The sequence below is a fragment of the Trachypithecus francoisi genome, unplaced genomic scaffold (assembly GCF_009764315.1).
Source record: "Trachypithecus francoisi isolate TF-2019V2 unplaced genomic scaffold, Tfra_2.0 Lachesis_group5, whole genome shotgun sequence".
NCBI lineage: Eukaryota > Metazoa > Chordata > Mammalia > Primates > Cercopithecidae > Trachypithecus > Trachypithecus francoisi.
In genome coordinates, this window is record NW_022681470.1 from 59,722,283 (window position 1) to 59,748,521 (window position 26,239).

The 26,239-nt window shown below is 43.0% G+C and overlaps 1 protein-coding gene across 1 annotated transcript in view; it reads right to left on the reverse strand.

Moving 5' to 3' along the window:
- Positions 1 to 320: 320 nt before the first annotated feature.
- Positions 321 to 26,239, reverse strand: part of KLHL12 (kelch like family member 12) — a 41,159-nt gene continuing 15,240 nt past the window's right edge. The window contains exons 7-14 of the mRNA XM_033200245.1: positions 21,278 to 21,427; positions 19,280 to 19,394; positions 6,139 to 6,245; positions 4,732 to 4,927; positions 3,801 to 3,959; positions 3,388 to 3,486; positions 2,448 to 2,634; positions 321 to 1,872 (exon numbers count right to left, since the gene is read on the reverse strand). Of these exons, the coding sequence (XP_033056136.1) occupies positions 1,746 to 1,872; positions 2,448 to 2,634; positions 3,388 to 3,486; positions 3,801 to 3,959; positions 4,732 to 4,927; positions 6,139 to 6,245; positions 19,280 to 19,394; positions 21,278 to 21,427 (1,140 nt within the window). The 3' untranslated portion in view covers positions 321 to 1,745. The remainder of the gene's footprint in view (positions 1,873 to 2,447; positions 2,635 to 3,387; positions 3,487 to 3,800; positions 3,960 to 4,731; positions 4,928 to 6,138; positions 6,246 to 19,279; positions 19,395 to 21,277; positions 21,428 to 26,239) is intronic.

The window sequence follows — 26,239 nt, forward strand, 5'->3', positions numbered from 1 at the left end:
TGTGACTGAAACCCTAAAATTCAAGTGGGTGCTAAGTGAATTCAAGATGTCTCTTCTTTGTTCCTTTGGTTTTCAAGTAACTCCAAGCATGAGAGGGAATAATGAATATAGCAAATCAGGAAAATATTTTACTGAAGAGAATCTCCAAAGTGTAAAGTGGCTACCTCTTGTCTGTGTCTATTTCTCTAACAGAGAAATAGCAGAACTAGTTGGCAAACACACAAGATGAACAGGTTGAAGAGACAGGAGCTACGGCTGATCCCTACATCTTTCCCTCCCAAATATCTGCTAAAGGCAATGCTGATTAGCCACAAACTCTCGGCACTTGACACCATTGATTTTTAATATTTTCTTAAAAAAATACAAAGGAAATTAACTCTGTAGGTCAATACAATTCAAGGAAAGAGGGGAAAATGGAATTTCAGAGCAAAGATTGTTTAGGTTATCACATTCCCACACTCCCAATACCCATAAAACAAGAATTTCACTCCATGACACAGAGGAACATTGAATGATAGCTCAGAAATGTTGATAGCTGAGGTACTGAAACTAACAAAAGGATTTTGGCTGTCCTTGATTATTCTGTCCTGTGATGAATAAAATCTACACTAAAGGACACGTAAGGAAAACTTATAGCAGAAAAAAAGACCAAATGTACCAAACACAGCAGTACAAACCACTCCTTGGCAGAAGTGTGCTTCTAAAAGAATGGGGCAGCAATCAGTTAGCTTAACTACTAGGCTACTGTCACTCCCAGCCCATCCCCAAATAAATAGTGTGGAAGTGTAATAGTGTAGTAGTATTTGATTCAACAAAGAAAGGCTTTCACCCCCATTCAAGGCAAACATCGCCATGGCTAGATGAGCCCTGGCAGGTGATAAGACGACTGTAAAATCACAGGTACTTCTAGTTTATCCCCAGTTATACTGAACTCCCACATTGATGTCATCTTCTCTCATCCCAACATTTGTTCACTCTTTTATGCTGTCTCCAGTGCGAAAGACCTTGGGGAAATAAAAAGATCCTTCAAATGATATACCCTTCTCAGTCTTCCAGGTTATGTCATACTTCAGTGCTGTTCTAGGTTCACTCACATTCCATCACATTGAGTTTAATTCACTTATTCTAACTTCAATTCTGATATACAAACCCTGACCTCCAAAAGAAGTGTCAGATGAGTCTCTCTCTCCCTTGCCCCCAAAGTTTTGTGGGGCTCTCCCTTTGGTTTCCCTCTAGAATGGAACTGTGTTGCCCCTAGCTACCTGTAGATGAGAAAATGTAGTTGTTCCTGGAAAAAAAAGAAAAAAAAAAGACTTGGATTTTACCAAGCTTACTTAAATTGGTATCTTTCCAATCATCTAGGCTGGATATTACCCACATCTAGTAGGCTATACTCACCTTAGTTCTTTGCAACATATGAGGCACAACATACATATAGTACACGAAGCACGTGGTAAGTTAGAAATGACAGGAAAGTGCTCCCCAAAGCAGTGGGAGAGGCAATGTGGTCTCTCACATCCATTCAATGTGCATTCTTTTCTGTGGAGTATCTGTTACCCACCCTTCTCAGGAGCAAGAACCAGGACAACGGGGAGTACATGTCAAATAAGTACAATCATCACTGCACTGGTGCCTGTAATCAACCTGTGCACGTAGTGAGAAACAGACATTCTGGAAAGGATTCTTGATTCTCCCACTAACTGTCCACTGGACTGGAATAGCTCTGGATGGTGCTCCAACAATGGTCACTTCTCACGGAGAACACACACACCAGCATCACAGCGCTGGGTTCCCATGGATGTCACGACTTCCCAGCTGTCGATGATAGGGTCGTAACATTCAATGCTACTTAGCAGGGAATTACCATCATATCTGAGTGGGAAAGAAGCAAAAGAAAGAAATGAGTCAGCTGTGTGCAGTGGCACGTGCCTGTAATCCCAACTACGCAGGAGGCTGAGGTAAGAGGATTGCTTAAGTCAAGGAGGCAATTTGAGACCAGCCTAGGCAATATGGTGAGACCCCATCTCAATAAAATTTAAAGAAAGAAAGAAATCTGCCTTCTATTCCTTTCCACACAAGTCCTTCATTAAGGCTGCCACTGGAGGCCAGGCATGGTGACTCTCGCCTGTAATCCTAGCACTTTAGGAGGCTGAGGTGGGAGGATTGCTTAAGCCCAGGAGTTGGAGACCAGCCTAGGCAACATAAAAAACTAGTCTGGCACAGTGGCATGCACCTGTGGTCCCAACTACTCTACTCAAGACTCCAGCCTGGGTGACAGAGCAAAACTCTGTCTCTAAAAACTAAAAAAAACTAATAAAAAATACCAAGTTGCCACTGGAGATATCTACCCCTACCCAAGTCTTGTCTCCATCCAAAAATGAGGATCAGATCACATAGACTCTTGCTTTGGCTACATACTGAGTCTGGATTCGTTTCTAAATCCTCACCCTGCAATTGCATAAAGTCTCCCCCGAAGCACTGTGGCCCCTACATAGCATCGTGGAGTGGTCATACTGGTGACAGTTGTCCAGGAATCAGTGCGAATGTTGTATGCTTCAACGGAAGAAAGGTGGGCTGTACCATCAAATCCTCCCACCACATAAATATGGTCATTCAGCAGGGCTACTCCTGCACCTGGGGAAAATGAAGGCATTAGCAAATGAATGGTACTAAGCCTAGAATCTGAATTATAAAAATAAACTATCGTCACTAATGACTAGCTGAGTTCTAGAGTAGATGAGAGATATGGACTGGGTCCACATGGGCCTAGAATAATCTAGTCCAGCACAAGTTATTCCACCTATAAACCCTTTGGCTTGGACTTGAAATGATAAAAGATAAATAAAAATTGTTCTCTTTACTTTCATTAACTCAGAGCCCAACCCTTCTAATTAGGAGAAAGGGAGGAAGTGAAAAAAAGGCAGCAATAAAGGTCGATGGAGGGAAAGGAGTTGTGATTATGGTTCTGAAGCAATTTTTACCCAGAATAAGTGAACCAGAACGGCACAGTGTTTTCTCCTTTTCTACATCCCAGCCTGCTCCACTTCAAAAAGCTCTCGGTGAAGGTAAGTAGCTACTCTTTTGTCCTTATGCATTAGAGACTTTATTTAACATTTATTTAACATGTACTACACAGACAAAATTGTACTAGATATTCTAAAAAGTAGGGAGAGAACAAAGACATGAAGGCTTTTGCTTCCAAATGTATAATCTAGTTGTTAAGTATCAACTGTCTTTATCCTCACTAATATTTAGAGAAAAGAGAGACAAGGAGGAGAGCAGAATCTCATTTTTACATTAATCTACAGTTTGCCCCATGCACCACCATTATATAAGCAAATGTCTGACAGTACCGTCTATTGTCCCCTCCCTCAGATCTAGTCTTACCAGAACGCTTGGTGGCCATTGGTGTAACATTAGTCCAATGTCCTGTATGAGGGTCATATTTCTCAACTGAATTTAAGATATTCAAGCCGTCATATCCTCCTGGAAGACAGAGATCATTCCAGAAAGAGTGGTAAATCCTCATGCCCATTTCTGGTCGGTCTTTCTCTGAGTGCTTCAACTATTTTAGTTTCAATTTTCCCCCAAGAGTTCCAATAACTCTAAGAGAAATCTGACAGTACCCTACTTCCTGCTTTTAAGAAAAAGATAATCCCAATTAATGGAAAATATATTAACACACACCAGGGTTTTAGTTGAAGGGAAGTCTATGAACTTCATCCTGGTAAAGAGGAATCCTTACTCACAGTCCACTACCCATTGAGTTCTCTCCCATTCCTGCATCCCAGACTCGATACCTAGACAGTAGATCACTCCGCTGGCCACTACGAGTCCAGCACCTTCCCGGGCTGTCTGCATATCTCCCAGCATGCTCCACTGGTCAATGTTTGGATCATACCGCTCCATACTGGTGTGACGCCTGCTTCCATCAAAGCCCCCAGAGACATAGATCATATCTGCTCAGAATAAACAAATTACAGACTATTACAGAATGACAGATTTCTAAGAACTCTTTCCTCTACAAATTTTCCAAGGATTCTTTAAAAGTCTGGGAGCAAAAACAAAGTATTTTTTAATGAGATAAGTCAATTAAGTTTTATAGACAAGGAAGACATCCAAAAAGAATGGGGTAAAATAAAATCCTTAAAAGCATTCAAAGACCACCTGGGAGTTTGCAAAAATACAACTAGTGCCAGTTCCCCACCCAGCACATTGGAACTTGATTTGCCAACTTTGTAGTCAGTACTGAAATATCCATGAATATTGAACAGCTTCTATTACAATGATATTTCTGAAAGCAAAAAGGAATATTTGTCAGCTGGGCACAGTGGCTCACACCTGTAATCCCAGCACCTTGGGAGGCCGAGGCGGGTGAATCACTTGAGCTCAGGAGTAAGACATCAGCCTGGGCAACATGGCGAAACCCTGTCTCTACTAAACATACAAAAAAATAGCTGGGCATGGTGGTGCATGCCTATAGTCCCAGCTACTCAGGAAGCTGAGGTGGGAGGATCGCTTGAGCTTGGGGAGGTTGAGGCTGCAGTGAGCCGTGATGGCACCACTGCACTCCAGCCTGGGCAACAGAGAGAGACCCTATCTCAAATAATAATAACATTTGACCTTAATTTTTTCTCCATATTTCATGCTCCTGCCAGACAACAGGAGAGGTTAAAAACCCTGGTCCAGCCACAGTAAGATGGAAATAATTGCCCTGCACATCCAGCCTACCTCCCAGGGTGGTGGCTCCAGCAAGACCTCGTCGGACATTCATAGGGGCCACAGAATACCAGACACCATCCTCATCTGCTGTGTAGTCTAGACATTCCACTGAACTAAGGCGGGAACGGCCATCATAGCCACCAATGACGTAGATCCGGTCATGTAGGGACACTGAGGCCACATAACGTCTCTTACGAGTGATGCTCTATGGATTTGGAGAGAAGAGGTACAGAGCATTTCAGTTAGGCAAGTTTTGGGCCTTACCTTTTGCTATCTTCCCTGTTGCATCTGCACACCTCTATGCTTCTTCACCTGTTATCATGAACCCTCCCTGAGTGGTTCATCCTCAAGTGGCTCCCAAACAGCTATCTACTGAACGAAACGCTTGTGGTGCTCTTACAGATACAAGCTTTCTGCACATCTGCCTCTTTCCAAGGCTTCCAAAAGATTTAACAGCCTTCTGTTATCCGGTATCTGACTCCTTTCTTTTCCATAAGGCACTGGGCTAAGAGACTGATATCCTTCCATAAAGTGGAAAAGTATTCCCACACTGCTAATCAAAGGGCCAGGATTTATTACAAGAACCTTAAAAGGTAGGAGGGTTGGAGTTCCATGTTTTCTTAGAAATTACTATTGTTCATTCAGCACTGAAAGAGACATGCTGAGGGAGACAGATACAAACTTTTTTTTTTTTTCTGAGTTGGGCTCTCACTATCACCCAGGCTGGAGTGCAGTGGCACAATCACAGCTCATTGCAACCTCGAACTCCTGGGCTCAAGCAATCCTCTGCCACAGCCTCCCAAGTAGCTAAGGACTACGGGCATGCACCACCATGCCTGGCTAATTTTTTTGTTTACTTTTTTGTAGAGACAGAGTCTCACCATATTGCCCAGGCTGGTCTTGAACTCCTGGCCTCAAGAGATCCTCCCATCTCAGCCTCCCAAAGGGCTGGGATTACAGGTGTGAGCTACCACGCCCAGCCCAAACTTCTGAGCTCAACTGAACACTAGGTTCAATTAAACACAATTTAACATTCAGTTCAGTTTAACACAGCATGACCAATGAAATGTGCTGGGAATTATACAGACAGCTTGGAAAGGCACCTAACTAGTGGTGGCCATCTGAGTTTACCCTGACACAGGGCCACTGACATAATCTTCTAATCTAAACAGTCAAAAACTGTTTAGTGAGTACCTACTATGTGCACAAGACTGCTGTAAGAAACATGATCCTGTTATTAGGCTTTTCTACTCTTAAGGCTGGATTAGCTATGATCTGGAGCCAGAGACTGAGGACATTTAAGCTCTCTCCCACCGAATGGCTTTTCTACTCCTAAGGCTGGATTAGCCATGATCTGGAGCCAGAGACTGAGGACATTTAAGCTCCCTCCCACCGAATAGTTTCACCATTATTTACTGGCAAAAAGCTCCACTCCTGAGTCTTGGGGTCATATTTCTCTACCACGTCGATGGGAGACTGCTGGCTTCCGAAGCCCCCAACCACCAAAAGCACTTCATTGGCTCCTGAAGACAAAGGCAGAAAAAAGATGGGTTAGTTCAGCATCCCTGGATGGGTAGCTAGTCACAGGGAAGTGTCAACAGGAACAGTTCTAGGATGTCTTGTTTTATGTGGCTGAGAGATGCAATCTGAAATGGGAGATAATCATAAGGCTGTCAAATGGGGAGTTATTTCTCCTTGAGGCTGTAGCTCTCAAGTCTCTGAAACTTAAATTTCTGGACAACATTAAAACTCTAGAAAGCAAACTTCAACATGACACTGCACCATTTCTTTTTTTTTTTTTTTTTTTTGGAGACAGAGTTTCGCTCTTGTTGCTCAAGCTGGAGTGCAACGGCACAATCTCGGCTTACCACAACCTCCACCTCCTGGGCTCAAGCGATTCTCCTGCCTCAGCCTCCTAAGTAGCTGGGATTACAGGCATATGCCACCATGCCTAGCTAATTTTGTATTTTTAGTAGAAATGGGATTTCTCCACGTTGGTCAGGCTGGTCCTGAACTCCTGACCTCAGGTGATCTGCCAGCCTCGACCTCCCAAAGTGCTGGGATTACAGGCGTGAGCCACCATGCCCGGCAACACTGCACCATTTCAACCTATTGAGATGACTGGCTGACATAATACTTGAGGTCTTAAGTGCAGGTGAGAGGCTAAAGGCACTCTCTGCACTTCTCAGCCTGAAAAAACCCAAATTGGGAGGTTTTTTTTGTTGTAATGGGGGAAAGAACTCTCCTAACCTTGTCACACAAAAAAGCTGCATGTTGAAACTTAGGATCCATGTGATGGATTTAAAATCTCTTTTTCTGAATTGAGAAAGGGTCTCGCTATATTGCCTAGGCTGATCTCAAACTCCTAGCCTAAAGTGATTCTCCTGCCTCAGCCTCCCAAAGTGCTCGGATACAGGAATGAGCCACTGTGCCTGGCCTAAAATCTCTTTTTCATGAACATTTCCTTCTCCAATGTAGTCAACTATATGATCACATTCCCTGCCAATTCATCAAAATCACAAGGCCACAAAAGACTAGAGTTTTAAAGGAAAAGTCTTTTTCTCTATTTTCCCAAAGAAGCCATTCTGATAGCCTTTATATCTTCCCCTTCCCCTAAGGCCTTACTCTGATAAAATACTTCCTACCTTGGCTCTTGGAGACAGGGTCTTGCTATATTGCCCAGGCTGGTCTCAAACTCCTGGCCTCAAGCGATATTTCTGCCTTGGCCTCCCAAGTAGCTGGGATTACAGGTATGAGCCATAGCACCTGGCTTGGCTTTTTTCAAAGAGCAAAGTCTCTTTGAGAAAATCCCCTGTGCATGTGCTCCATTAGAACTCATGGAGAGAATAGTTAGCTGGAGCTTTGGAAAATTCAATCACTAGGAAGCATCTAGGAGACCAAAGTGATCTTACAAGTAACCTGGACTTGAAAGAGCAAATGTAGTACCTTGAAGCTGACAGGAAACACAGATAAACCCCTAATGAAGTAATGGATTTGACAATTATCATCAATTGCTGGGCTAGAATCATTATTTCAAAAGCTAACATATTACTATGAGACATTGTGTGCTTCCTAATGGTGATGAACAGGAAGGACCACACACCATCTAATGAGTCTTTTTTCCAAAAAATTGAGGCTGACTCTTAACAAACCTCTAGTCCAACCACTAGTTTACAGGCAATACATGGGAGAAGAACATGTTAAATGACACTATAAAGATGCCAACAGCAGAGTCCAGAATGTGGGAAATTCTACAAGTTGAATAGCTTGGTTTCTTCAAGAAATAAATTGGTTAGGAAAAACCAAAATAGGATGGAAACCTTTTGGATTAAAAAGAGACTGAAGAGAGACATGAAATCACTAGCAATGTGTGGACTTTGGCTCCTGATTTGAACAATGTAAGTACTCAAAAACAAATAAAAAATTATGCAAAAAAAGTTACACAAACACGTACTTATGACAATAAGGAACCGTGTGATTTTAAACAGTGATAATGGCATTCTAGATGTGTCAAAAATTTTATCCTTTTTAGAGACACACGTGGAAGTATGACACATAGTGATGGAATTATATCCAGTCTGGAATTTGCTTCAAAATAGCCTGGGCACAGTGGCTCACGCCTGTAATGCCAACACTTTGGGAGGCCAAGGCTGCCAGATCACTTGAGGTAAGGAGTTCGAGACCAGCCTAGCCAACAAGGCAAAACCCCGTCTCTACTAAAAATACAAAAATTATCTGAGTGTGGTGGTGCACACCTGAAATCTCAACTACTGGGGTGGCTCAGGTACAAGAATGCTTGAACTCAGGAAGTGGAGCTTGTAGTGAGCTGAGATGGCGCCACTACACTCCAGCCTGGGCCACGGCGAAACTCCATCTCAAAAAAAAAAAAAAAGCTATGTGTTGATACTTGTTAAAATTGAGTGATGGGTATGGGAGATCATTGTATTACTGTTTTTATGTTTGAGATTTTTCTTAATAAAACATATACACCCACACATAAACCGTGGAGTTTTTCTAAGAGGGCATTTGTCTTACGTACTTGCCAAATAAAGTGGACCCTCTCCAAAGTGAGCCAGCAAGTAGGTCTCAGGAGTCAGCTCCTTCGAAAATCAAAGCATGGCCAGGCGCGGTGGCTCACGCCTATAGTCTCAGCACTCTGGGAGGCTGAAGCAGGTAGATCATCTGAGGTCAGGAGTTCAAGACCAGCCTGGCTAACATGGCGAAACCCCGTCTCTACTAAAAATACAAAAATTAGCCGGGTGCGGTGTGCACACCTGTAGTCTCAGCTACTTGGGAGGCTGAGGCAGCAGAATCACTTGAACCCAGGAGGCAGAGGTTGCAGTAAGCCGAGATCGCGCCACTGCACTCCAGACTAGGCAATAGAGCAAGACTCCATCTCAAAAAAAAAAAAAAAATTCAAAGCATATGAATGAAGGGTTCTTTAGTGATTGAACTCATTTATGTCTGCCTAAGATTACTTCAAATTGGGAGAAGCCAGGACCACAAGTTATTTGTTTTTTCTTTGGGAACACTATTCCCCTACATATTCCTTTTTCTTACTCCACCTCTTCTCTTCCTGACTTGAATAGACAAGGTAAGTGTGATCCTTCTATCCAGACACATTTCCCATGTAGATGAATATGATGCCAGCAGATGATATATGTATGAATAAAAATTCCCACACCAACCAAGAGGTACTTCCTGTGCTATGCAAATTTTAAAGTTTTCTCCTGATTTTTCAGCTCTTATTTCTGTTGCTTTATATGACTCCCTGCCCCACCCCGCCAACCAAAAAAAAAAAAAAAAAAAAAATATATATATATATATATATGTAAAAAGAGATCACTGTGTGGCTCATGACTATAATCCTAGCACCTTGGGAGGCCAACGTGGGCAGATTTCTTGTGCCCAGGGCTTCAAGGACACTTTGGGTAACATGGTAAGACTCCCATATCTAAAAAAAAATAGCCAGGTGTGGTGGCAAATGCCTGTAGTTCCAGCTCCTCCTGAGGCTGACATGGGAGGATCACTTAAGCCCAGGAGGTTAAGGCTGCAGTGAGCAAGGTTGTTCCACTGCACTTTAGCCTGGGGAACAGAGTGAGAACTTGTCTCAAAAAATAAAGTAACATAAAATAAAGAAGGCTGGGAGCAGTGGCTCATGCCTGCAATCACAGCATTTTGGGAGGCCGAGGCGGATGGATCACTTGAGGTCAGGAGTTCGAGGCCAGCCTGACCAACATGGTGAAACCCCGTCTCTATGAAAAATACAAAAATTAGCCAGGTGTGGTGGCACACACCTGTAGTCCCAGCTACTCGGGAGGGTGAGGCACAAGAATCACTTGAACCTGGGAGATGCAGGTTGCAGTGAGCAGAGATTGTACCACTGTACCCCAGCCTGGGTGACACAGCGAGACTTTGTCTCAAAAAAACTAAATACAAATACAACACAAAAATTAGCCGGGTGTGGTGGTGTGTGTTTGTAGTCCCAGCTACTCTGGAGGCTGAGGCAGGAGAATCACTTGAACCTAGGAGGTGGAGGTTGCAGTGAGCTGAGATCAAGCCACTGCACTCCAGCCTGGGTGACAAAGCAAGAATGTCTCAACAATAAAATAAAATAAAATAAAATAAAATAAAATAAAATAAAATAAAATAAAGAAAAAACCCCTCTCTTTCTTGATATTTCATTCAGGTACCTTTTGAAGGGTGGGAGAAAATAAGTAGAAAGGAAATAGATTATATTAAAAACCCAGAGAACGGACAGTAATTGCTGTTGGCTGAAATTTTCCCAACAAACATTCTGGTAACTATATGTCTACGGTGGAACTTGGTAAGAGGTGTTGGTATGATTTGCAAAGGAGTTTGTTTTGTTTTGTTTAAAAGACAGGGACTTCCTCTGTCACCTAGGCTGGAGTGCAGTGGCACAATCTCAGCTCACCACAGCATCAACCTTCCAGGCTCAAGCAATCCTCCTACCTCAGCCTCCCGAGTAGCTGGGAGCACAGTGTGTACCACCAAACCCAGCTATTTTTTTTTTTTTTAAATTTTTTACAGAGAGGAGGTCTCACTATGTTGCTCAGGCTGGTCTCTTAACTCCTGAAGCTCAAGCGATGCTCCTGCTTTGGCCTCCTCAAGTGCTGGGATTACAGACATAGGTTTTATGGCTCTAAATGGCTGGGATCCTTCGATCACCGATTCTCAAACTTCTTTGCTGTGAAGGACTCTCTTCATTATTTTCCCCTGACAGATCCTGTGTTTTGACAGACTGTCTACCAAAGTAATTAACTTCCCCGGCAACTGCCAAAAGAGCTTTTGATAACTATGAGAACAACAGTGTTTCACAGTGAATGGATACAATGTTAGCTAAATCTGGTCTTTATTTTGCCTGTTCAGCTTTTTCTAGCACAAAAATGATTTTCTTTTAGAATATTTAAAAATAACTCAAGGACTAGTATAATCACCATCCCCACTCACATATTACCCCTCCCTGTTAAAAAGACTTGAAAAGTTTTTTCCTTGTGATTATAAAACATATAATATATATTTTTACTGCTAAAAAACTTGGAAAATACAGACAAGTATTATGAAAAAAATTACCCACAGTTCCACAATACAAAGACACACCAAAATATAACATAATTTCCTTCCAGCCTTGTTTCTACACATTTATAAAACACAAATGGGGGCCTGGCGCAGTGGCTCGCACCTGTAATCCCAGCACTTTGGGAGGCTGAGGCAGGTAGATCACTAAGCCAGGAGTTTAAGACCAGCCTGGCCAACATGGTGAAACCCCATCTCTGGTGAAAATACAAAAATTAGCCGGACGTGGTGGCACATGCCTGTAATCCCAGCTACTCGGGAGGTTGAGGCAGGAGAATAGCTTGAACTCGGGAAGCAGAGATTGCAGTGAGCCGAGATGGCACCATTGCACTCCAGCCTGGGTGACAGAACGAGACTCCATCAAAAAACAAAAACAAAAAAAATCCAAAAATAAACAAACAAAAAATCCCACAAATGTGACCATATTATATTATATGCTGATGTTTTTCATTTTCCAAATATATGAAGAAGTCTTTTTTTTTTTTTTTTTTGAGACGGAGTCTTGCTCTATCTCCTGGGCTGGAGTGCAGTGGCCGGATCTCAGCTCACTGCAAGCTCCGCCTCCCAGGTTTACGCCATTCTCCTGCCTCAGCCTCCCAATCAGCTGGGACTACAGGCGCCCGCCACCTCGCCCAGATAGTTTTTTTTTTTTTTGTATTTTTTAGTAGAGACGGGGTTTCACCGTGTTAGCCAGGATGGTCTCGATCTCCTGACCTCGTGATCTGCCCGTCTCGGCCTCCCAAAGTGCTGGGATTACAGGCTTGAGCCACCGCGCCCAGCTTGAATAAGTCTTTTAGTACATGGTTATAATATTCTTAGGCATTTCGAGGTTCATAATTTTGGGTTATAAACAATCACATAAATAACCCTGTGATAAATATCCTGAACGTGAAACTTTTCCTGGTTGTTTTCTTAAAGAAATGGGAAGAATGCTGAGTAATGAATATGAATTAGAAAAAAAGTTTTTGAGCCAGGCATGGTGGCTTACACCTGTAACCCTAGCACTTTGGGAGGCCAAAGCAGGCGGATTGCACAAGCCCAGGAGATCAAGACCAGCCTGAGCAGCATGGTAAAACCTGTCTCTACTAAAAATACAAAAAATTAGCCAGGTCTGGTGGTGCACACCTGTAGTCCCAAGTCCCAGATACCTGGGAGGCTGAGGTGGGAGGATCACTTGAGCCCAGGAAGTGGATGCAGCAGTAAGCCAAGATCATGCCACTGCACTATAGCGACAGAGTGAGAACTTGTATCAAAACAAACAAACAAACAAAATAGACGACCATGGTGGCACATGCCTGTAGTCCTAGCTACTGAGGAGGCTGAGGTGGGAGGATTGCTTGAGCCCAGGAAGTGGAGTTTCAGTGAGCCAAGATCATGCCACTGCACTCTAGCCTAGGAGGCAGAGTGAGACCCTGTCTCAAAAAAAAAAGAAAAAAAAATTTTTTTATATATAAGGTGACTTTTTGAAGCTGTTACCAATTATACTCCCACCAACACTACAAAGGTGCCAACTCATTCTATTTTCTGAGGCACTGGATAGTTTTCAAATCTCTGATACTCTGGTAGGCAAAAAACTATATGTTTAATTCTTTATTACTAAGACCCTATTATTAATTAGGTTGCACTCTCTCCCTTATATCTAGTAGCCAGCTTTACTTGCCCTTCTGCAAACTGTACACTCAAATCTATATTGTTTCTCTCATGCATTCTTGTTTCTTTTTAGATACAAGGTCTTGCTCTGTTGCCCAGGCTGGAGTGCACTGGTGCAATCATGGCTCACTGCAGCCTCAGCCTTGACCTCCTGGCTCAAGCATCCTCCCAGCCTCCCACTTCAGCTTCCCTAGTAGCTGGGACCACTGATTTTTTTTCTTTTTCTTTTTCTTTTTTTTTTGAGACAGAGTCTTACTCTGTGGCCCAGGATGGAGTGCAGTGGTGTGATCTCAGCTCACTGCAACCTCTGCTTCCTGGGCTAAAATGATTCTCCTGCCTCAACCTCCCTAGTAGCTGGGATTACAGGCGTGTGTCACCATGCCCGGCTAATTTTCATATTTTTAGTAGAGACAGAGTTTCACCCAGTTGGCCACGCTGCTCTTGAATTCCTGGGCTCCATCGCCCACCTCAGCCTCTCAAAGTGCTGGGATTACAGGTATGAGCCACTGCTCTTGGCCCTGTCTCATGCATTCTTATGAGCTCTTTGCACACAAATGGTTTTAACCCTTTAACCCTTTATTTATCTATCTATCTATCTATTTATGAGATAAGAGTTTTGTTCTTGTTGCCCAGGTTGGAGTGCAATGGCGCGATCTTGGTTCACTGCAATCTCCACCTCCCGGGTTCAAGCGATTCTCCTGAGTAGCTGGGATTACAGGCATGTGCCACCACGCCCAGCTAATTTTGTAGTTTTAGTAGAGACGGGATTTCTCCATTTGGTAAGGCTGGTCTCGAACTCCTGACCTCTGGTGATCTGCCCGCCTCAGCCTCCCAAAGTGCTGGGATTAAAGGCTTGAGCCACCCCGCCGGCCAACCCTTTAACCCTTTAAAGGGTTGTTCCAAACCTATGTTCCTAATTTGTCATCATTTTGTATATTTTTTTATTTATTCAAATATGTTTTTATTCTTTGTCATTTCTTCCACTATATTGTGCCTAGAAAGTCTTTCTCCTCCAGAAGAACTCCTAAGGTTTTAATGTTTTAACCCTAGTTGGAGACCAATACTTAAACAATCTGACTCGTGTAAAAATAAGTTAATAAAAAGTCAACCAGAAAGAAGCCTGTTTGTTCTCTGCCAATGATAGAGTACTTGTTAAGTGAGATTTTTATCTTTTTAATGAGAAAAGCTTGTCTAGGACATCTGACAAGAACAGGGTGAAAAAGCACATTTCTAAAACTGAAGAACCTGGCAGTGGCATGGTCATTATTTTTAGGAGGGGAAGGGGAGTGTGTGTATGCTGTGATACATTTTAGAGGAATAGGTGCTGTGATATGCTGTTAGAGGAATAGGGCAGATGCAGGACTGCTAAATAACAGGGTTCAGAGACTCACATTTCCATTTGCATTGATCTTTAGTTCAAAAAAGGAGACAGCCACAAATTAGAAAAGCAATTTCCATTATATCTTCTTTGAGACAGTAATGGGTAAGGTTAATAACTAAAAATCCCTTATTTGGCAAACTATTTTAACTTGGCTGTCAATTTAGTTTCCTTCTGCTGTATGCAGAAGAGTCATTATCCTGGTAGCTGGTTTAGCAGCCAATATGATAGAGATGGGTAGAGGACATGATGGTAAGAACAATCTACTTTCTAAGGCACTGACAAAGCGATACTAAGCATCTAATTGGAAAGTGCTTCAGCATTTCCCTTCTAGAACTTCTGAAAAATAACCTCAAGACTATGAAGATAGTAGATTCACAGCCTAATCCTTTAAGGTCAGGGGAATAAGCAAGTTCTCTAACCAAGCAGAAGCCCCTTTTGCTGCCTGTTCAGATATATGCAGGAAATGTACCTTCAAAGAATCTTCTGGGTTTACTGATTCACAAAAACTTTCATTAGCTTTTAGTTCAATTTAATAAGCAAATAATGAGTACTATCATGCAAAAAGGAAACATTTTTCTATGTTTGAAAGTACCTTAGTGATTGAACGTTAACTCTCTTGATATAAAGAACTAGTAACCCAGAGAAGTTAAAGGACTTGTCCAAACAGCAAGTTACTAGAGTGAGTGACGGACATGGGAGTAAAAATAAAAGTAAGCAAAATGTCTTATCTCCTAGTGCCAGGTTCTTTCCACTACGTCACTGGCTCTCCTGGTATAGGTTGAGTAACCCTTATCTGAAATGCTTAGGACAAGAAGTGCTTCAGATTTCAGACATTTTTGGATTTTTGTAATATCTGCATTATCTATTTGCATAACTATTTGCACATCCCTAATTCAGAAACCCCAAATTCAAAATGTTTCAATGAGCATTTTCTTTGAGCATTACGTTTGCACTCAAACTTTTAGATTTTGGAGCATTCTGAATTTCAGATTAGGGATACTCAACCCGATTTTTTTTTTTTTTTTTTTGAGACAGAGTCTTGCTCTGTTGCCCAGGCAGGAGTGCAGTGGCGTGATCCTGGCTCACTGCAGGCTCTGTCTCCTGGGTTCAGGCCATTCTCCTGTCTCAGCCTCCCGAGTAGCTTGGACTACAGGCGCCCACCAGCACGCCTGGCTAATTTTTTTTTTTTTTGTATTTTTAGTAGAGACGGGGTTTTACCGTGTTAGGCAGGATGGTCTACGATCTCCTGACCTCGTGATCCACCCGCCTCGGCCTCCCAAAGTGCTGGGATTACAGGCGTGAGCTACCGTGCCCGGCCACCCAACCTGATTTTTAAAAATAGTAATTATTTTTTAAAAAACAAAAGTAGGCCAGGTGCAGTGGCTCATGCCTGTAATCCCAGCACTTTGGGAGGCTGAGGTGGGCGGATCACGAGGTCAGGAGATTGACACCATCCTGGCTAACAGGGTGAAACCCCATCTCTACTAAAAACACAAAAAATTAGATGGCCATGGTGGCGGGCTCATGTAGTCCTAGCTACTCGGGAGGCTGTGGCAGGAGAATGGTGTGAACCCAGAAGGCGGAGCTTGCAGTGAGCCGAGATAGTGCCACTGCACTCCAGCCTGGGCGACACAGTAAGACTCCATCTCAAAAAAAAAAAAAAAAAATACAAAAAATTAGCCAAGCATGGTGGCACACACCTGTAATTCCAGCTAGTTGGGAGGCTGAGGCAGGAGAATCACTTGAACCTAGTAGGCAGACGTTGCAGTGAGCGAAGATTATGCCACTGCACTCCAGCCTGCGTAACAAGAGCAAAACACCATCTTAAAAAAAAAAAAAGGCCGGGCGCGGTGGCTCAAGCCTGTAATCCCAGCACTTTGGGAGGCCGAGACGGGCGGATCACGAGGTCAGGAGATCGAGACCATCCTGGCGAACACAGTGAAACCCCGTCTCTACTAAAAATACAAAAAACTAGCTGGGCGAGGTGGCGGGCGCCTGTAGTCCCAGCTACTCGGGTGGCTGAGGCAGGAGAATGGCGTAAACCCGGGAGGCGGAGCTTGCAGTGAGCTGAGATCCGGCCACTGCACTCCAGCCTGGGCGACAGAGCAAGACTCCGTCTCAACAAAAAAAAAAAAAAAAAAAAAAAAAAGTTCCTACCCTGGGAGGAAAGGGAGAATTGGGAGTTATTGTTTAATGGGTACAGAGTTTTAGTCTTGTTAAGATGAAAAGAGTTATAGAGATTGTATAACAACGTAAGTATATTTAACATGATTCAACTGTACATGTAAAAATCGTTAAGATGCTAAATTTTATGCTAAATATACTTTATTTATTTAATTTATTTGAGATGGAGTGCAATGGCACAATCTCGGCTCACTGCAACCTCTGCCTCCCAGGTTCAAGTGAGTCTCCTGCCTCAGCCTCCGAAGTAGCTGGGATTACAGGTGTGCGCCACCATACTCTGCTAATTTTTGTATTTTTAGTACAGATGGGGTTGTCCCATGTTGGCCAGGCTGGTCTCGAACTACCGACCTCAAGTGATCTGCCCACCTTGGCCTCCCAAAGTGCTAAGATTACAGGTGTGAGACACAGTGCCTGGCCTATTACATATATTTTACAAAAAAGAAAAAAAGACTTCCATCCAGAAGGTATACAAATATTTTCCTACAATTTCTTCTAATATTTTCTTTCTTTTTTTTTTTTTTGAGACGGAGTCTCGCTCTGTCGCCCAGGCTGGAGTGCAATGGCCGGATCTCAGCTCACTGCAAGCTCCGCCTCCTGGGTTTACGCCATTCTCCTGCCTCAGCCTCCCGAGTAGCTGGGACTACAGGCGCCTGCCACCTCGCCCGGCTAGTTTTTTGTATTCTTTAGTAAAGACGGGGTTTCACCGTGTTAGCCAGGATGGTCTCGATCTCCTGACCTTGTGATTCGCCCGCCTCGGCCTCCCAAAGTGCTGGGATTACAGGCTTGAGCCACCGTGCCCGGCCCATTCTTCTAATATTTTCATAGTTTTTCAACATTCAGTCCTTCAGTCTATCTTGTGTTGGTATGTATCTTTGTATGAAGCATACGAAACACTGATCATATTTTGTCATCTTGCAGTAATAGAAAATACCATCAACAATGCCCTTTCTAAAAGTTCTCTTTTTAAAATACAGTATCTTTTTGAGTGGTAAGATTATGGATGATTTTTATTTATTTTTTGGTTCTCTGTTATTTCTAAAGTTCTACATTGAACATACAGTACTTATGCCATTAAAAAATATAGGGGAGCTAGCCACGCATGGTGGCTCATGCCTGTAATCCCAGCACTTTAGGAGGCCGAGGTGGGTGGATCAGTTGCAGCCAGGAGTTTGAGACCAACATGCAGAAACCCTGTTTCTACTAAAAATACAAAAATTAGCCAGGGATGGTGGCAGTCGCCTGTTGTCCCACCTACTCGGGAGGCTGAGGCACAAGCATTGCTTGAACCTGGGAGAGGTTGTAGTGAGCCAAGATTGCTCCACTGCACTCCAGCCTGGGTGGCAGAGCAAGACTGTCTCAAAAAAAAAAAAAAAAAAATTATATATATATATGGGACACCTGTAATCCCAGCACTTTGGGAAGCCAAGGCAGGTGAACTGTTTGAGTCCAGGAGTTCAAGACCCAGCCTGGGCAACAAAGGAAGGCTCTGTCTCTACAGAAAAATACAAAAATTAGCCAGGCATAGTGGCCCGTGCCTGTGGTCCCAGCTACTTGGGAGGCTGAGGTAGGAAGACTGCTTGAGTCCAGGAGGCTAAGGCTGCAGTGAACCGAGATCATGCCACTGCACTCCACCCTGGGCAACATAGTGAGACCCCATTTCTATTAGAAAAAATAAAATATAGGGGATAAATCACCACTCTACCTAAATCCATCAGTGAGCTGCTTAATTATCAACTAACACCTTAGCATGCATGATAAGTCCTCAGTCAGATAAAAGGAAACAATAAAACAAAATACCACCCCATACATATAGAGTAATTCATAACTTATAAAATGCTTTTATACATTATACACCTAGGCTCTTGGTACAGTGAAGCAGAGAGAATAGGAAATGGAAAGTATGGTCAATATCTGAGTATTTAGTGTGTGCCAGCTGTAGTGTTAGATATCTTATATACATTATCTCATTTAATCCTCCCAACAGCTCGAGATAAGGCACTAACTCTCATCTTAGTGGTAGATGCATAGGCTCAGATAAATTGATATCTTGCCCAACCAGTCACTGCTGGGGCTTGGATGTGAACGTAAGTCTATTTGCTAAGATAATAGCTAATACACATAGTTATTATGTGCCAAGAACTGTATTAAGGCTTTACATAAGTAACTTTATTTACTTTTCATAACAATGTTACAGGCAGGTGCTATGATGATTCCATTTACAGATGAGGCAATTGAAGCACACAGAGGTTAAGGTTCCTGCCCAAGTTAATATACCTAGTACGAGGTAAACTGGTACCTGCACTGACAGTCACTGCCAAAACCCATGTACTTTCTACCATACTGGGGTCCTTTTCTTCCTCTCTTCATTCCAGAATGGAAAAACCACGTAAGGGGAAGTGAAGAGCTAGGTGGAAGCACTACGTGGCACTAAAATTATCTGATTGACAGAATCTAAATAATATTGTCAAAAAATTGTAACATGTTATGTAATGCTTGACAATGTATAAAGTGCTTTTAGATTTTATCTCATTTAATTTCCAAATAGTTATGTGAAGTAGATAAAGAAGATATCCTTGATTATAGGAAAGAAAGCTTAGAGTGGTAAAGTGACTTGTCTGAGATGACAGAAGAAAAGATCTGAAACAAGGTCTCTTTACTTCTTATAGAGTGTTATTTTCAACTACGTTGTCACCTGCAAGAAGTAGCTGAAAAGCATCCCCTCATTCTGCCAAGGTATCAGCTTACCTAGGCGAGCCCTTGTCCTGGGTCCCTGCATCTGACTCCGAAGTTCAGGCCTCAGATGAAACTTCTTTGCTTCATCAACCAGATCCCTGCATTGTAAACTACAGCGGATGAAAGGCTGAAATACAGCAGACAGTAGAGTGAGGCACAGGGGATACCTATAATACTATAAGAGTACAAATGGCACATGCAAAGAATTAACTTCTGACTATAGAAAACCAGTTTCCAAAGCCCTGTGATTCCAGGAGTACTGCTGGTAGTAACTATACTGAGTTTCCAGAATGATTTTTAAAATTTACTTGAAAAATAGATAATATACGAGATGAATCAAAAATCAAATGATCTAAACATATATGTTGAGAAGTATTTCCCATCTATCTCAGCGCTTACATTTAACTATTTTTACATAGTTTGTACGCCCTTTCAGGGATTATGCAAACATAAGTACATAATAACTAATAAGAATTTTAAGGGGGAAACCAAAAAGATTCTGATATTTTCTGGGTGACAGGAAGAATCATATTTTGTCTGAAATATCTCCCCACAGTCTTGTAGTAATTACCATGTCTGTTTCTGATAGCTCTGTACTAGACATCTTTCATTTGCCTCCCAACTTGCTCTGTACCCTTTTCCACTCTGCTCTCTGGCTCAGAAGACTGGCCTATATGAACTGTGTCAATAGAGCTTCCTATGCCTTCTAGCTTCTGGTTGGGATCAGCCCAACCAAAGGTCAAGGTTTCTCTCAAGGAAGTGACTCTCCGTGATTCTCTTTCCTTTCAGGTTCTACTAACCACTCCTCAACCCTGTCCCTTCAGGCTTAGGGGTTGTTAATAGCTTGTGTCCTAGATCCAGGTTATTTCACTGTCTTTTGTTGTTTCTCTGAACTTGCACCTTTGTAAACAGCTACTTTATTTTAAAAAACTCTTCTAAAATTGTCCTGTTTTAGAGTATAGCATCTGTTTCCTGTTGGGACCCTAAAGGACACAGCTGTAATTAAATAGCACCTCTAGTAACCTGACCCAAGAAGTTCTCAGTTGAACTGGAAAGGAAAACAAACAATAAATAGTAGTAAACACTTATGTAGAAAGACATGGTTTTAAAAGCTTTCACATAGTAACTTACTCAATGCTAACAATAACCTATGAGGAAGGTACTATTATCATCTCTGTTTTACAGATAAGAAAGCTGAGGCACAAATATATTAAGACATCTGCTGAAAGTTCACAGAATAAGTGGTGAATTTGGGATTTCAGGCCCGAGTGTGGTTCCAGAGTCTGTGCTCCTAACCACAATGTAAAGAACTGACACAAGGGATATGTGAATTGGTTGTAAGAAAGACAGAAATCACAAGGAGAAAAAGAGTTTCAGATGTGACACTAACTATCCTGCAACTTTTCTAATGTGAACAACTGAAGAACTGTTTGTAGCTAACTAAGAGATCTAGGGCTAGGCCAGCAAGAGGAACTCTCTTGCTGGCTTACCTACATGTTATAAATCAGTGCTCCCTCGAAGTATGGTCCAGGCAACATAGGTGGCATATATGGTAAAAATTATGAAAAAGTATCACAGAGAACTTAAGTTGGAGAAACACTTTTATAAATAAACTCAACATGATATGACTGAAGTTGACACTAAAACACATCAAACTCCTTTCATGCTGGCTAAGTGTGGCATAAGCGCAATTTGGAACAATTTATGTTTAATGGAGAAGGGGACAAAGTTTATTATCAGGTGTTTATATAAAACACTTAGGGGCATGTAAAAAAAATACAGCAAAACACAAAATTGAACCACAGATTTTCATTTGTGTCAAGAGTCTGCTAAGAAATTCACTTTTCTTAGAAATATGCTTGGGAACTACCCAGCACCACTCTCACTGGCATTCCTAGAGAGGCAAACCAGGAGACTCTGTGCCTACGTTAAAAGAATCAATTTTGAATACATAACACTAAGGTAAGAGTTTGTCAAGGTTTTGGATCCTGAGAGTGTTGCACTACTTACCTCAGCATCTATTACATCCGTGATATACCTGGGGGTTAGCAGGGGCATACGCACATACTGTAGCAGGTTAGGCAAGGATTCTTCCCGCTCTTTCTTGGCATGCTTCACCCAGTTGATGACAGCCTCAAAGACTGGCTCTTCAGAATCCACCTGTAAATGTGTAATTACACACTGTGGATCCTACTTTTCCAATTAGCTCACCATCTCAAAAAGTAACCACGTTCACTTTCTCCTTCCTGCTTTCCCATTGCCCATCACCATTATTTCCCATCTTCCAGAAATAGCTAGGCTCTTGGGAAAACAACATTTTTTGCAGACACAGCTAACAGACCAGGAAAAGAATTATAGTCAATTTGGGTTTTATATACACACACAAACACACACACACACATATATATGAATAGTACGTAAAAAACCACCAGTCACATATTGGCCTTCGTTTCAGAATTTTTCCCATTCCTGAATTGCTTCTGGTCATCTCTCTAACTTTAGGGAAGGTAGGTGGGGGAATCTGTTGCCTTATTGAAAATCAGCTCTTGAAATAATTTTTAGTCATAATTGTTATCTAATGATCTCCAGGCTCACCCCTCAAATTGTTCATCCAAGCCTCTGAAGCAGGAGCTTCTCTAGCATCATTAGTTGCTGTTTTCAAAAGCATTATCACCTTTCTGCCCGTGGATGCTGCCAAAGAAGCATCTTTAAAGTCTGTCTTCTCCCTGCCCTCAGGTCTAAGTCAGAGTCTCCTAAAGAGCCGGAACAGCTGAGGAAGCTCTTCATTGGAGGGTTGAGCTTTGAAATAACCAATGAGAGCCTGAGGAGTCATTTTGAGCAATGGGGAATGCTCATGGACTGTGTGGTAATGAGAGATCCAAATACCAAGTGCTCAGGGGCTGTGGGTTTGTCACATACGTCACTGTGGAGAAGGTGGATGCAGCCATGAATGCAAGGCCTCACAAGGTGGATGGAAGAGTTGCGGAACCAAAGAGAGCTATCTCAAAAGAAGATTCTCAAAAGACCAGGTGCCCACTTAACTGTGAAAAAGGGATTTGTTGGCAGCATTAAAGAAGACACTGAAGAACATCACATAAGAAATTTTTGAACAGTTTGGAAAAATTGAAGTGATTGAAATCATGACTGACCGAGGCAGTGGCAAGAAAAGGGGCTTTGCCTTTGTAACCTTTGACGACCATGACTCCGTGGATAAGACTGTCATTCAGAAATAACATCCTATGAATGGTCACAACTGTGAAGTTAGGAGAGCCCTGTCAAAGTAAGAGATGGCTAGTGCTTCCTCCAGCCAAAGAAGTTGAAGTGGTTCTGGAAACTTTGCTGGTGGTCGTGGAGGTGGTTTCGGTAGGAATGACAACTTCGGTCGTGGAGGAAACTTCAGTGGTCGTGGTGGCTTTGGTGGCAGCCGTGGTGGTGGTGGATAGGCGGCAGTGGGAATGGCTATAATGGATTTGGTAATGATGGAAGCAATTTTGAAGGTGGTGGAAGCTACAGTGATTTTGGCAATTACAAGAATCAGTCTTCAAATGTTGGACCCATGAAGGGAGGAAACTTTGGAGGCCGAAGCTCTGGGCCCCTATGGTGGTGGAGGCTAATACTTTGCCAAACCACGAAACCAAGGTGGCTATGGTGGTTCCAATAGCAGCAGTAGCTATGGCAGTGGCAGAAGATTTTAATTAGGAAATAAAGCTTAGCTGGAGAGGGGAGCCAGAGAAGTGACAGGGAAGCTACAGGTTACAACAGATTTGTGAACTTAGCCAAGCACATTGGTGGCAGGGCCTAACTGCTACAAAGCAGACATGTTTTACACAAATACCCATGTGTATGGGCAAAAAACTCGAGGACTGTATTTGTGACTAATTGTATAACAGGTTATTTTAGTTTCTGTTCTGTGGAAAGTGTAAAGCATTCCAACAAATATCTGTTTTAATGCAGATTTTTTTTTTTTTTTTGCAGCCATGCTGTTGACTGCTAAATGTAATAGTCTGATCATGATGCTGAATAAATGTCTTAAAAAAAAATAAAAAGGAGGCCGGGCACGGTGGCTCAAGCCTGTAATCCCAGCACTTTGGGAGGCCGAGGCGGGCGGATCACGAGGTCAGGAGATCGAGACCATCCTGGCTAACACGGTGAAACCCCGTCTCTATTAAAAATACAAAAAACTAGCCAGGCGAGGTGGCGGGCGCCTGTAGTCCCAGCTACTCAGAGGCTGAGGCAGGAGAATGGTGGTAAACCCGGGAGGCGGAGCTTGCAATGAGCTGAGATCCAGCCACTGCATTCCAGCCCGGGGGACAGAGCGAGACTCCGTCTCAAAAAAAATAAATAAATAAAAAATTAAAAAAATAAAAAGAATAAAAAGGAAAAGCATTATCAATTAGCCTTCAAGGAACTACTGTGTATTAGGCACTATGCTATTTGAAAAGATATAATTAATTAATCATCTGGGGAACTTAGGTCTAAGTTTACATATGACCAATTAGATAATGTGAGATACACTCTAAAAAAAAAACCTATGCTGGCCGGGCGCGGTGGCTCAAGCCTGTAATCCCAGCACTTTGGGAGGCCGAGACGGGCGGATCACGAGGTCAGGAGATCGAGACCATCCTGGCTAATACGGTGAAACCCCGTCTCTACTAAAAAAATACAAAAAACTAGCCGGGCGACGAGGCGGGCGCCTGTAGTCCCAGCTACTCGGAGGCTGAGACAGGAGAATGGCGTGAACCCGGGAGGCGGAGCTTGCAGTGAGCTGAGAGCCGGCCACTGCACTCCAGCCTGGGCGGCAGAGCAAGACTCCGTCTCAAAAAAAAAAAAAAACTGTAATCCCAGCACTTTGGGAGGCCGAGACGGGCGGATCACGAGGTCAGGAGATCGAGACCATCCTGGCTAACATGGTGAAACCCCGTCTCTACTAAAAAATACAAAAAACTAGCCGGGCGAGGTGGCGGGCGCCTGTAGTCCCAGCTACTCGGGAGGCTGAGGCAGGAGAATGGCGTAAACCCGGGAGGCGGAGCTTGCAGTGAGCTGAGATCCGCCACTGCACTCCAGCCTGGGCGGCAGAGCGAGACTCCGTCTCAAAAAAAAAAAAAAAAAAAAAAACCTATGCTACATTACTGGAAGGACCTAGGTATATAATAACACCTAGAACTTCCCAAGACAGACACCTGAATACAGGTCCTGTGTCCCTTCTACAAGCCCCTAGAGAGTACATATTCTGGGAGATACCTTTCAGAGTGTCACTGTGACTAGACAAAAAAAAAATCACCCTGTAAACTTTTCCCAAAAACTGTGATACTCTAAAAATGCAGGAAGTGTTTCAAAAAATGCATTCATTTGAGAGAGTTACTGAACTCCATTCTTAAGTGCCAGGCACTGCCCTGGAAACTGATTACACAATGGTGAACAAATCAGATATGGTGAACAAATCAGATATGATCCTTGCTCTTAAGTGGGGAGTCAAACTGCTAAATCAGAAAAATGAAAAAACTCACTATTATTACATACTACATAGGAAAGGTACTGGGGCTATGAGACAGAACATGAGATTTTCTAGTTTAGATTGGTGAGGCAGGGAAGGCCTCCTTGAAGAAGCAACAAATTGAAATCTGATGGATGAGTAGCAGTTAGCCAGGGGGAGTAAGAGTAGTCCCAGGCAGGGCCCGGTGCAGTAGCTCACGCCTGTAATCCCAGCACTTTGGGAGGCCGAGGCAGGCGGATCACGAGGTCAGGAGATCGAGACCATCCTGGCTAACACAGTGAAACTCCATCTCTATTAAAAATACAAAAAATTAACCAGGCGTGGTGGCGGGCGCCTGTAGTCCCAGCTACTCGGAAGGCTGAGGCAGGAGAATGGCGTGAACCCGGGAGGCGGAGCTTGCAGCGAGCCAAGGTCGCACCACTGCACTTCAGCCTGGGTGACAGAGTGAGAGACTGTCTCAAAAAAAAAAAAAAAGAGAGAGTGTACTCCCAGGCAGAGAGAAGAGCACACTCAAAAGCACCAGAAATGCATTGTCCAATACACTACCCATGTGTGGCTATTTACATTCAACATAATTAAAATTAAATTAAAAATCAGCTTCTCAGTTGCATTAGCTACATTTCAAGTGTGCGATAGCAACATGGGGCTAGCAGGAGCAAACTAAACAGTATAGATATAGAGTACTTCCATCTTCGTAGAATGTTCTATTGAACAGCTCTGTCCTACAGCAAAAAAGAACTGGCAGCTTGAGGAAGTGACTAGAAGGCTAGTGTAGCAGAGTGAATGAGGGTGATAGAGGAGTAAAATATGAAGCTGGAGAGTTAAGCAAGGGCCAGATACACAGAGCATTAGAATACTGGATTTGACTCTAAGTGCAACTTGAAATCATCTGAAGGTTTCAAGCAGGCTACTGATATGATCATATTGATGTTTTGTAAACATTATCCTGGCTACTGTGGATAGAACAGTTTAAAGGGCCAAGAGCTAGAAGAGGTTAGATGCTGCTCTGGTATATTAGGCAAAATGTGAAGGTGCTTACAGGACTATAGTTGTGGCAGCGGTGAGAGAGAAATAGACACACTGGAGAAATACTTGGGAGGTCAAACTAACCCAGGCAATTGTTGGATAAGATGCAGGGGAGGGTACAGAAGGTGTCCTTGATCTTAATTTAAAACTTTTATATGATTGGCTAATAGTTTTAAGCAGATACATGCTAGACTCTGACACATTCTGGGTTAAATTAGATACACCAATTTAAAGATGGAGTTTTTCAATCATGAGCAGAGGTTTTTTTTTTTTTTTTTTTTGAGGCGGAGTCTCGCTCTGTCGCCCGGGCTGGAGTGCAGTGGCCGGATCTCAGCTCACTGCAAGCTCCGCCTCCCGGGTTCACGCCATTCTCCTGCCTCAGCCTCCCGAGTAGCTGGGACTACAGGCGCCCGCCACCTCGCCCGGCTAGTTTTTTGTATTTTTAGTAGAGA